Source organism: Microtus pennsylvanicus, chromosome 17 (genome assembly GCF_037038515.1).
Source record: "Microtus pennsylvanicus isolate mMicPen1 chromosome 17, mMicPen1.hap1, whole genome shotgun sequence".
Classification (NCBI taxonomy): Eukaryota; Metazoa; Chordata; class Mammalia; order Rodentia; family Cricetidae; genus Microtus; species Microtus pennsylvanicus.
Genome location: NC_134595.1, coordinates 29,282,234 through 29,295,557, shown reverse-complemented (window position 1 = coordinate 29,295,557; position 13,324 = coordinate 29,282,234). Strand labels below are relative to the sequence as shown.

Here is a 13,324-nt window from a genome sequence, read left to right as displayed (position 1 = left end):
ATTACTTAGAACAGAATGTTTGTTAAAAAAAATAGGATATGTTCCTTGCTTAATATTGTTTATTCTGGTTGTAATTCTAACTTTATACTTGAAATCTGTTCCTAGTGTACATAGTTTTATATTGCGTTTGTAACTCTCTTATTTAAACAAAACGGGGAGGTGCATTGGGAACTCCTTTGGCCAATAACCTTTAAGATGCCAGCCCACTTGGGTGTGGTCTCTTATACTATAAATGCAGCTGTAAAGCATGTGCTCATTCCTTGTGACTACTAGACTCGGTTCCTTTTCCCCATTTATGCCGAGGACTGTGATCTAGGACAGGTATCTGTGAGTCTCCCCTAAATAAATAACCCTTTATTATATGTAAATCTGTACTAGTGTGGGATTATTCTGTAACTTCCATCATCGGGTATCTGGAAGGTACATTTGAAAAGAGAAATAGTCACAGTTTGAAAACAGATCTGTTACTTGGGAGGAGTAATTTTTTAAAAGCACTGTAGTTACTGCTTACCTGTAGGCAGTTACTTTGTAGATGTGACATGATTTTTATTCTTATTAAAGTGAATTGTCTTTTTTTTGATTAATTTATTGCTGTTCTGCATGTTATCTTGTATATATGAAAACTAAAGGCTTAAAATATTAATTTTAGACCAGGTTTCAGTTAATCTATCTTACTTCTGTAATCCTAGAAAAAAATTGCTAATTTAAAATGAATAATATGAAGACTATTAACCACAGTCTCTTTATTTCTACAGAGGTTGCAGAACTTGAAGCTAATTTACCCTGTAAGTATAGCATGCTGGTCAAATTGGTACTATATAGTGATGACATGAGAAAATTTGTTTTAACCACTTTGAATAGCAGAAAGCCTATATTGTGTATGTTGGAAATGAATTATAATTTTGGGCAAGAAGAATTTTTTTTGCAATATCTGATAAAATGAGGTTCTAGCTGGGTGTAGTGTCACGTGCCTTTAATCATAGCACTTGGGAGACAGGCAGGCAGATGTGTGATTTCAAGGCCAGACAGGTCAACAAAGTGAGTTTCAGGATAGCTGTGGCTATGCAGAGGGACCCTGTCTCAAAATACAAGAAGTTTTTTAGTCCTTCTGAATAGCACATGTAGAATACTGTCTAAAACATTTTGGAATTTTGTGGGTTGACCTTAGAGTTACTTCCATTCAGAACTGAAGGTGTTGTCGGGGAATTGTATTGAAAGGTTGATTTTGAAGCTGGGGAATGGCTCAGTAGCAGAATACTTGCCTAGCATTTGTAATGCTTTGGTTTCAGTCCCAGACATGGGGGTGGGGGTGGAGGGAGTATTTCTGACCACTAAGGGAAAAGTAAAAGGATATGCTTTAACTAATGCACCTTTAATTCCCACATTCGGGGGGCAGAAGCAGAATCTCTTGAGTTTGGGGCCAACCTGAACTACAAGTGAGTTTCAGGACAGCCAGTGCTACACAGAAAAAGAAACCCTGTCTCTCTGTAAGAAAAATGCCTAGGAAAGTAAATGTGCATGGGCGTGATAGACAGGCAGGAGGGCGGAGCCCTGCAGCCAGGTGATAAGCTTGTGTGCCTGCCTCCCTGCCTGTGGTTGGGACATTCCTATGAAAAGGTACCACATGGTGATTTTGTTTTTGTACTCTAGTCCAGTCCGTCTTTCCACTGTCTGTGACTCACAGTGTGTCTTCATTAGAGAGCACAGAGTTTCCACTTAGAACTAGCTTGTGTTTGATGTGAGCCTTGCAGGATTTGGAAAAGATGTGGTCTGTTTCCCATTCTGTGGCTTAAACATCAGATAGCACACATTATTTGACGTACTGCTTTCATTCCCCATGCTTTCCACAACACAAATCTTCCACTCATCATCCTGAAGAAGAAACAGGCCACCACAAACTAATTCCTCGCTGTCTGTTTAAAACCTTTTCTAAAATATTTACAGAGCCATAAGAATAGCTTTCTATGTGGCAGTGTAATTAATAACTGCAGAATGAACTCAGAGCTCTGTATGAACAAGCGCATAGAGGCTTCTCTGGAAATACACACCTCCTTAGGTCCTCTCACACATAACAAAAGCTAATTCTAGCGTTTTAAGCTTTGCACACTCTCTCTCCATATGTAAACACACACATGTATATATAAAAATCTATCTATCTATATATATATATGAAGCCTTTTTTTCTATATATATTTTTTCTTTTTATTGATATTTATTGAGCTCTACATTATTTTGCTCTGCTCCCCTCCCTGCCTCACCCTTCCCTCCTGAAAAGCTTTTTATATATTTTTTTAACTTGACTTTTCTTGAACTTTAAGCTTTGTTATTGGATTTTGGTGGTTTCATTAATTTTTAAAACTTCTTTTACTATGTATTTTTTGTATTATTTTGTATGTTTTGTGTTATTTTGTATTTTTGGAAGGCTAATCCATTTCAGAGATTCAACATTTAAACTCTTCTTAAAAGAAAAAGGGTGCCAGGTATTAAAAACAAATGGAGAACACCAATCTCAAATAATGATTGAAGTATTTACTAAGCCTTCATTTCTTCTCACTTGTATCTTAAAGATTGTTTCTATTTTAAAAAGACAAAACACTTCAAGGTAGCATAGACAGGATTCTCTGGAAAGAAGTCCAGTAACACAGGAAATAATCCTAACAGTTAACATGGGGTTGTATCAAATTAGGAAGTTTCTCCATAGCAAAGGAAACAATCACATTGAGAAGAGACAGTCTACAGAATATAAAGAATTCTTTGTCATGGGCCCATGAAATGGCTCAGAAGGTAAAGGCACTTGTCATGCAAGTCTGGAGGCTTGAGTTAGATCCCTGGAGCTCAAGTAAAGGTAGAGGGAGAGAACCAACTCACTCCATAAAGTAAGTTGTCAGCTGACCTTCACAATATGTGCCATGAATGTGCACCCACATGCATCATGAATACACACACTAATAATTTTAGATGGTTTAAAAAATCTACCATCTATGCATCGGACAGGGGATTAATATCCAGGCTATGAAAAGAACTGTAAAAATTAAACAAAAACCTAGATCAATCAATAAACGAATTAGCAAATTTTAGACAGTTCTCAAAAGAAGAAATAGAAATAACCAGTAAGTTCTTGAAAAAGTGTTTATCATCCTTGGCCATCAGAGAAACACAGATTAAATTAGTTTAGTGCTATAATCTCAACCCAGTTGTAGTGGCTGTTGTCAAGAAAACAAATGACAAGACATCCTACAGAGGATGTAGGAAAAGATGATCCTTATTTATTCTTGATGGGAATAACCTTGCGTGATCACAGAAGTCAATATGGAATTCTCCCTCCCCCCCAAAAAAAGAAAATAGAACTTACATATAACCCAGTTATACCAGTCTTAGGTATACTCAAAGGACTCTCTTCAGTAATGAAAATGCACATATACACAATAGAATTTTGTTGTTTTTTTTGTTTGTTTTGTTTTGGTTTTGTTTTTCGAGACAAAGTTTCTCTGTGGCTTTGGAGCCATTTCAAAGTTGAAATAAATACCTTGGTTTAGAATTTAGTAAGATGAGAATGGGAGGAACAACAACAAAACAGTTGAGTGTAAGGACCCATTTGTAAGTCAACATGCTGACATCTGTGTCCAAGCTCAGCATGTGGATAGCTGCTCATGCCAGATCTTCCTAATGGCTGTTTCTTTTGCAGGTACATGTAAAGTACACTTTCCTGATCCAAACAAGCTTCATTGCTTTCAGCTGACTGTAAGCCCAGGTAATAAATTCTCCTGCATACTCAGTGTTAATGTAATTTTCAAACAGCAAGTGTAAAGGTCTGTCCAAGTCTGTTTTTCTGTAGCATCTAAAAACTTAGTTAGATCTCCCATTCTTTATGATAAGGCCTATGTCTTGCAGCCAGATGGCAAGTGAATGTGAGGCAGTGTCCTGATGACTTCATAAAAACCAGACAGCTAATGCTACTTGCAGCTACTGTTGAGTGTGGGCTTTGAAGTCATGAGTGGGCTCTGATAATGCTCCAGAAGAGCCTGGCCTGGATGAAATTGCTTAGCTGTTCATCTGCAGCCCCCATCTATAGAGTGGGGGTCAAACAGGACAATATCAGGATTAAATGGATGCACACCACTTGGGCCCAGGTTCTAGCAGACAGATTACCATCAGTCCTCCTTAGGACGGAGTCAGTGCCTAGTCTCCAGGCAGCAGCATATCCCCTTGGTCAGACTTGTTTAGTGAAGATACTGGAATAGGAGTGGCTGATCACCAACCGATGTTGGCCTCCAGGAGCCAACCATGCAGCCAGTTTGTACTATTTCCCAATAGGTGGGGTAAGAAGAGTCAGGGAATCAATTCTCAGGGTTTGTCCAAGGAAAGCAAACCATAGGTATTCGTAAGTTCCACTGGAGTGGGAGCTGCGTCAGCTGTGTCCCTCAGCACTTGAGGAGGACATTATACCAATGACGCTGTCAGCAAAGAATTATGGTGCAGAGAAAGGGGAGAAGGACAGTGGGGTGATTTGTCTTCAAGTCATGCTGACAAAATAGTGTGACACTTGTTAAGGCTAGAGTGAGCTGACCTTTGGGGTTTGCTGGCGAGTAGGTGTCCAGAGCTGGGGCAATTAGTCCTTGTTTGCCAACTTAAAGCTCATATTGTTACTTGAGCTGAGGCACACAGAAAAAGAAGAAAACAGATGGGGAGTTTTGTTGTGGAAATAGAGGTGTTGTCTTATTTGGGAGAGGTGGGGAAATGAGTGAGGACTAAGAATAATGAGTCATGAACTAATTAAAATATAGAGGTACAGAATTTTGATATGTGATAATGAGTCCATGAATAAACCATGGGCTTGTCTCTGCAAGGAGAATGTTTATAATAAGTATCCTGTTTCAAAATGTTTTTGCTAATTTGTAATTCCATGTACATCTAGCTGCAGTGGTGCACGCTTAGCACTAAAGAGGCTGAGGCAGGAAGTTCACAAATTCAAGGCCATTTGGGCTACCAAAAAAACCCTACTTTTAAACCTATGTGAGGCAGGAAGTTCACAAATTCAAGGCCATTTGGGCTACCAAAAAACCCTACTTTTAAACCTATGTGAAGGTTTTACGAAATGCTCTGGGACATACTTGTAACTTGGGTGTGATATTAGTTGCTTACGCCATATTTAGATGTGGGGTGCTTTGCATGCCTGGTATCTTTGAGTGGGTGTGATGGTGAAGTCCCTGCCCATTCTGAAACATCTGTGTTACGTGTTAAGGGGCACTGAATACACAAATGCCTTCTCTCATCCCAGAGTCACCATGAAAAATGTTGTTTACTAAGTACTCACAGAAGTTTGGTTTTTTTCCAGACTGGTTAGTGTCATTTGGTTGTGTTTTCTGAGTGTTTCTCCCCTCTTCTCCTCGTTTGCCTGTTTGTTTATTTCTACTAAGTCTTCTGAATGTGATTACTGAGATAATATGACCACGCCTTTATCCTATTTTAGGTTCTGTATTCACCATTCCAGCAGGTGATAAAACTTTTATTTTGGTGCCTGGGAATACATTGAACTGTTTGTTTAGCATGCTCTCTGTCTGGTAACTGAATGTAGGCTCTGATTGTGAAAACCAGAATCAAGAGCAGAGAGCTTTGCTCTTGATTGAATATGGCTATGGCCGAGATCTGCCCATTCTAAAAATGTGCCTAGAATTGTGATGGGGGAGCAGAATTACAGTCATGCTCCTCTTAATGCTGAAAAGAAGTAGAAATGCCAAACAGGGAAGTTATAGCTCTGTGCCTACGTATGAAGGCGTGACTCTAAAGCTGGCTAATTTGCAGGCCACAGACTTACAACAAGATGTAACAACTGAATCCTGCATGAGATTAGGCCTTCGATGATGGAGGACTACACTATTTCCAACATCTGTCCTCGCTTTCTGTAATTTTATGTTGTAATGGCCCTTCATGCTTAGGAATAGATACATTTCCAGAGAATAAAAAAAAAAAGGTAATTTAATGGTGAGACAGAATAGTACTAGTAAGTGAGCACAAGTCAAGTGGAGCAAATCAAGGACCCAGACACTGGCCCAGCTCCCAACATTTGGGCCATGGAATTTGCTTCAGCCCTCATAACATGGTGTTGGAGACTTTAGACTAACAGGGCCATAAACTTAAAAATAACTGGGATTTATTTCCCTTATTTTTGCGATTGTTTAAGACAGAATTTGCATGTAGCCCGGACTGGCCAGGGGCTTACTATACAGAACTCGCTGCCTCAGCCTCTTGAGTTAGGATTGTAGACATGAGCCACCATTCTTGTCTTACCTTTTATGTTTTGTTTGTTTGAGTCAGGGTCTTGCTATGTAGTTCTGGCTGTCCTCTGCCTCCTGTGTACTGGGATTGAAAGTGCATCGCTACACGCTGCTTAGCTTTTACTTTTTAAAAATGAGTTTTACTGAGGAATAAAACGATAGTAAAATGTGCTGACCTGAGTTTACTCTGTCACCTCCATAACCCTAAGATGAGAAGCGTTGCTGCATCCTGAGTCCCCTCTGCCTCCCTCCCTCCCCATCACTGTTTTTTTCTGATTTTCTTACCGTAGTTGAATTTTATTTGTGTGAAAACTTTTTAAATGCATATATTGTTCCCTTCATTTCTATCTGAGTGGAATTTCCCAGTCATATGAGAGATGTGTCTTCTGTTTGAATTGTAGCGTTTTGTTGAGGCAAAGGTTGTTTGGAATGGTTGTTTATCCTGCTAATGTCTAGGCTATGTGGTGATCATGCAAAGCCTTACATGTGATTTACCGTGATGTATCACAGTTTCATACATGAGATTTAGAGTCTCATTCATACTTCATCCCTGGTTCTTCCTAGTGATTTGTAATTTCACTGTGAGGTTAACAACTGTGAGAAAAGGGTAGATTTTAAGAACAGATTTCCCCCCCTTGGAGACTCTTTCCAAATAACCCTAAAAATAGATGGCATTTCCCTTCTCTGTACTAGAATCGTGGTGTGAGCTGTTTGCCAGCTGTGTCTTCTGACTGAGGAAACACTCATGCTCTTTTCTTCACCCCTTCCGAGAACTCAACTGCTGTGATACTTGCTTGTGATGGAACTCAGTGGACCACTGTCTCACCTAATGGACACACAATGGGTTTTTCCCCTTCCCTAACACACAGTTCCCAGCTGCATTCTCTTTGAGAATTCTCAGGCCATTCAGTACCATTGTTTATTAGCATCTGAGCTGAGTTGTGGCTCAGGAATAAGAGTGCTTGCCTAGACATTCTAGTGGTCCCTGAAAAGGTATACAGAGAGGGCCAGTGAAATAGCTCATTGGGTAAAGGCACTTGCTGACAACCTGAGTTCAGTCCCTGGAGTTCATATTGTAGAGGGAAATTCCTACAAGTTGATCTGACTTCCACATTCACATTTCTTTCTTTTTTTTTTAAAAAAAAAAAAAGATTTTATTTATTACTTATACAATACAGTGTTCTGCTTCCATGTCAGAAGAGGGCACCATATCTCATTGTAGATGGTTGTGAGCCACTATGTGGTTGCTGGAATTGAACTCAGGACCTCTGGAAGAGCAGTCAGTGTCCTTAACCTCTGAGCCATCTCTCCAGCACCCCACATTCACATCTCTATGTGCATTTGGGCATACTAACACTAAACCCTCAACACACTAAGATAAGTAAGTAAATAAGTAAATAAATGCAATAAAAATTAATGTATTCAAGGCATGTTAAGTGTCCAAAATAGTATGGCATTTAAATGGTAAGTTTGGGGGAATTTAAAAAAATAAAGCAGCATTCTGTTTTTCAGTTCCATGTGTATCTTTATGTAGCATAGATTTTTCCCTTGCTTTATGTTTTTCAGCAATCATGTTTAGCTCTAAACCCTCACTGCTCTCTACCTCATCTCTTTCTTATGTCTTGCCCTCACCCAGAATCCTCTCTAAAATGCACCCCCCCTCCTTCTTCCTATTGTTGTGGTCACCTTCACTGTCCACTTATTTGTCCTCTTTTCCACTGGAATGTAAGCTTCCCAAGGGCAGACATTATCCCTTCTGTCCCCAGTGCTTAAAGCAGTGTCTGGCATGAGGTAGACATTTACCACCAAGTCTTGCTGGAAGAAGCAATATGTTACAGTGTTTTATGCTAGAAAACATTTTATGTATAGTGATCTCTGGCAATGAAGATTACTATTAGTGTTCTCCCCAGTAGAGCTGAAATTTGTGAATGACTATTTATTTGGGGGGTTCGGGATAGGGGTTCTCTGTGTAGCTTAGCCATTTGGAACTCACTCTGTAGACCAAGCTGGTCTTGAACTCAAAGATCTACCTGCCTCTGCCTCTCTAGTGCTAGAATTAAAGTCATGTGCTATCACTGCCTGACCTTATGAATGAATATTAATTCAAGCCAGAAGCAGAAGTTCATTCAATACCAGGTTTCTTTCATTTGTCTTTATAGCTATAATTACTTTGTTCATGTAAGTAAGTTGACTGGCATGTTATAGTTACATCTTTTTGTCTTTGTACTTTAGAGGTGTCAGTCTGTTTTCTATTGCTGTGGAATTCATTACAGGAAGGGGTTATTTGAGCTCTGGTTCCAGAGGATAAATAAGATCACCATCACATCAGGGAAGCAAGGCAGCAGGCAGGCACAGTGGCAGGAATAGCTCACATCTCAAACATCAAGCAGGAAGCAGAGAAAGAATGACCTGGGAAATGATGCAAGGCTTTGAAAGCTCAAAGCCACCCCAATGATGTACTTCCTCTAGCTAGACCATACCTACTATCCCCCGCCCAAACAGTGCCATCAACTGGGAACAAGTATTAAAATGACTGAGACTATGAGGGACATCTCATTCAAACTACCACATTTCATGGCCCAACCAAACTTCCTTGTGAAAGGAAAACCTAAGCAATTTTCTGCTCCTAGAAAAGAACAATCAAGTTGGTAGCCAAACTTGGCAGTGACGTCCATAGGGTGCTGGCTTTAGAGTCGTGAAGGATGCAAGTCTATTTAAAGGGGTTGTAGAACCTTCTTCCGTGGTTTCAGAGAGCTGCTGAAGCCAGGTGTGTGGCAAAGGAGGCCTTGCATGGAGCCCCTAAGAGGCCATTGCAAGAAGCTGTGGAAATGAATCCTGAGCTGAGATGTTGAAGATGTCAGAGCTATGGGATTTCTACCGAGGATTGCTGCACACAGAGATTGGAACTAGCTCAGAAAGAGGTAGGCAGCAAAGCCTACAAGGCAAACCCGTCTGAACCCTCTAACATCAACTGTGGAGCTATAGGATTTGGGATTTGCCCTGCTGGGTTTCAGTCTTACTTTGTCTGGTGTTAGCTTGCTGTAGCCGGATTCCTCCCTTTTGGAATGGAAATGTATACTCTCTGCCATTGTATGTTGGAAGTATGTAGTTTGTTTTTTGATTTTATAGGGGGCTTACAACGAAGAGACTGCCGAGTCTCAGAAGAGACTCTTGAAGTTGAACTAAACACATTTTGCTTTATGATATGACCATGAGCCTATGAAACACGGGAGTGAAATGTGATTTGAAAGAGAATGCCTTGTGCAGGTTCAGTCGTTTTAATTCTAGGTCCCAAGTTGTTTGACATTGGGGGGGGGGGAGGCTTAGGAGGTGTGGCCTTGCTGGAGGAAGTATTTTACTTGGGGTGGACTTTGAGGGTTCACAGCTTCTCGCCATTCAATTTGCTTTCTGCTTGTGGTTTAAGGTGTCTTAAGCATGCCTGCTGCCATGTTCCCTGCTATGATAGTGGTGAGTCAAATAGATTCCTCCGTAAGTTACCTTGGCTACAGTGTTTAACACAGCAATAGAAAAGTAATACAAAAGATAAGTTCAAAGTTAAAACCAAAAGTCATAAAAGTATTTTCATGATCTTGGAATTGATTGCTAGATCTAGTATATTTTTGGGCAGTGGTGAAAGCAGATTAGAAGAGGCTTTGCCAGCAAGGTACTGGAATACTTGGTGAAGTTTCTGAGTCCTAATCCCGGCTTGCGCTGACTACTGTCACAGCGGCCACTCATCCTGCAGAGCGTCTTGTTTTACATTAAGTACTCAGAAAGGAGAATTTGAAGATGAATCATATTTTAGCGTGCTTTTGCTGGCATCATAATGAAAAACCTTACCACATTCTTTGTACTTCACCTAAATCTTGGTGCTGCAGATTCATCTCATTCTGTTCAGAATTGCCTGCCAAAGTACATTAACAGTCAAAGGAAGTAGGCTCCTGCTCTCTGGGAAAGTCTTCCTTCACTGTGTCTACTTTGAAGCTCCTGGGAGCTTCATTACTTTGGAGCTGTGACTCTTGCTGAGTAGAGAACGTAGGGCGAGACTTTAGGTTTGAGACAGTCCCTGGTGGTTGCTTATTGGCACACTGCTTCTTGCGAGGGGAAGTAATGTATTCTTTCACAGTAGCTTAAGGTTGGAGTTGTCTTTTTGTTTCTTGATTTTTTTTTCAAAACAAAGTTTCTCTGTGTGGTCCTAGCTGTGCTGAAGCTCACTTTATAGATCAGCCTGTCCTTGAACGCACCAAGATCCTCCTGCTTCTGCCTTCTGAGAGCTGGAATTAAAGGCACGCACCAACACTGCCTGGCATTTTATATTTTTTTTATTTTGTTTTTATTTAAGGTTATCTTGGCTTATCTCTTACTATGAAGCCAAGAATAGCAAGCTTCTGTTCATTCTGCCTATACCTTTTTAGTGGTAGGATTACAGGTCATCCAGCTTGATAACTGAATTTTCTTTTTTTTAATATTTATTTATTATTTATACAATATTCTGTCTGTGTGTATGTCTGCAAGCCAGAAGAGGGCACCAGATCTCATTACAGATGGTTTTGAGCCACCATGTGGTTGTTGGGAATTGAACTCAGAACCTTTGGAAGAGTAGGCAATGCTCTTAACCGCTGAGGCATCTCTTCAGCCCCCCGATACTGAATTTTCTAAATGAAACTTTAAGCATCTCTGCATAGTATCTGATCCCAAGGCAGGAACTGGGATATGGTATATAAAGTGCCACTCTGGCCGGGAGGTGGTGGTGCACACCTTTAATCCCAGCACTCGGGAGGCAGAGGCAGGCGGATCTCTGTGAGTTCGAGGCCAGCCTGGTCTACAAGAGCTAGTTCCAGGACAGGCACCAAAAACTACAGAGAAACCCTGTCTCGAAAAAATTCAAAATAAATAATAAATAAATAAATAAAGTGCCACTCTGCCTTGAAGAAGCCCTATGCAGATGGGAGACGTAATGGGCTCCTGCTGCTTCTTTCAGCCCTCTGGACCTGTTTTTACGATTCGTGTGTGTGTGTGTGTGTGTGTTTGCATATATTAAAGTAGGGAAAGGTGGTAAAATGCAAGGAGCAAAGTGGAGCTTATGTGACCTCTTGAGCCTCGAGAGCACCCAGTAGTCATTGTAGGGTAGGGCAAGTGTGGAGTTGGTTCTGTTCAAGTGTTAGTGTCCCTGAGTTACTCATTTTCTGTATGATTTCTTGAAGGCAGGAGGGAGCAGGTTGCAAAGCTCCAGTAGAAGGAAGTGTTAAGTTCTCTTAATAACAATGGGTAGAGAACCAGGATTCAGTTCCAGTTGCCCAGAAGTAAAATGTGGTTAGCTTCAGCAACTGTGGCTAGTAGTACGAGTTGGCACACTATGCTGGTCCATGGTACCCTACAGATGTAGTCTTCAGCCTGTCACGTCTATAGGAGAGGAGGCCTCCTTCGCCTTGGGCATGTGGGCTATGGAGCCAGGAAGGGGGTCACAAGAGCTCACCAGCTGCGGTCATCATTCTAAAACCTGGGGCAGAGCTGAGCTTGGACCTTCTGCTGTGTAATCCACTCCTTGGCTGCACTGTGTGCTACAAACCAGTGTAGTAAAGTGAAGGGTCAGGCCTGATGGCAGCTTTGAATAGGGAAGTGCTAAGAAGCAGGTCGTTTCCTGGGAGGAGTTCATTAAAGAGGAAATCAAATGGAGATAAATCTTAGTTACTTAAGACATTCTAATTGTTAAATAAAAGCTTTGCTGGGACAGAAGGAACATGATGAAAGAAGAAACACATTAGAAACACTAACATTTGTGTGACTGGTAGACAGCAAAACCAGAGTAATTGCAGTCAATGAAATAGGAAGCCAGCTAGAGAGAAGACCGTATGGTCGGGGAGGGGGTGTTGTCTCAGCACAGCCTTGTACTGGATTACTGTGGGAGAACTTAGAGTGGCTCTGGTCTGGAGTGAAGAAGCCTGATGTAAATATTCTGTACCGTGGTGGTTGAAGTCAGATTACAAGAGAACAAGGTCAGCCAAACCTTTGGGTCACATGGATGTACTGTATATAAAGATGCCACCTACATGAGAAGTCCTTATTTGTAGCTAAACTTAGCAAGCAAGTGTCTTTCTCCAAGACTTGTTACTATGTCACAAATCCAGGTGTATTTACGAAAAGTAAATGACCTAACAGAGACATTTTAAAAAGAGGAATGATTTGAGTTGCTCAACATTTAGGGGTGGCAGTCCATTATGTAGGGAGGGCATAGCAGATCTTACATCATGCCAAACAGAAGAAAAGCAGTATTGGAAAAGGCCAGGGCAAGAACCAATCCCTGGAGCTTCATACATAATGTGGCCTTTATTCCAGCCAGGTCCAACTTCCATAGTCATAACCAAACTGAATGGCTCCTTAGGTCTGAGTCCTCACGATTTGTTTCTGGAAAGGCTCACAGATGTAGTAATTCGGGCGGCAGGGCTGCGTCCCCAGCACCCCGGCTGCCTGGCTAGCTTATGCCCGAAATAACAACACATAAACTGTATTCATTTAATCACTGCTTGGCCCATTTCTATCTAGCCTCTTCTAGGCTAATTCTCACATATTAATTTAGCCCATTTCTAATCATCTGTGTAGCGCCCCTAGGTGCGCTTACCGGGAAGATTCTAGCCTATGTCCATCCTGGGTCGGAGCTTCATCGCGTGTGTCTGCCTGGGAGCTGGGAGCATGGCGTCTCTCTGAGGCATCTGCTCCCGAGAGGAGAGCTGTGGAGTCTGAGCTCACTTCCTCTTCCTCCCAGCGTTCTGTTCTGTTTACTCCTCCCACCTATCTTCTAACCAATGAGGGCCAAGCAGTTTCTTTTTATTTAACCAATGACCTTCCTCCATCACACAGACACTTCTAAAGCTGTGCCTTATTATCTCCTAGGCTGTTCTCAACTCGGTCAAACTGACATCTGATTAATGTATCAAACAGAGGAAATAGCCAATTGGGAGTGGAAGAAAACAAAATACATATTCTGTGAACCGAGTGACTGACATCTATCTAATCTTTGTGAAAGACTGAATCCATGAAGTAGAACTTCT

General features: G+C 41.2%; 1 protein-coding gene across 4 annotated transcripts in view; it reads left to right on the top strand.

Annotated features, from left to right (window-relative positions):
* Positions 1–13,324, top strand: part of Ube2f (ubiquitin conjugating enzyme E2 F (putative)) — a 52,835-nt gene that overhangs the window by 18,935 nt on the left and 20,576 nt on the right. For all 4 annotated transcript variants that reach the window (XR_012908202.1, XR_012908201.1, XM_075952035.1 and 1 more), the window contains exons 3-4: positions 756–785; positions 3,686–3,751. Coding sequence is in view for 2 of the 4 variants with exons in the window: in XM_075952035.1 (XP_075808150.1) it covers positions 756–785; positions 3,686–3,751 (96 nt within the window). In the remaining 2 variants the exon portion in view is untranslated. The remainder of the gene's footprint in view (positions 1–755; positions 786–3,685; positions 3,752–13,324) is intronic.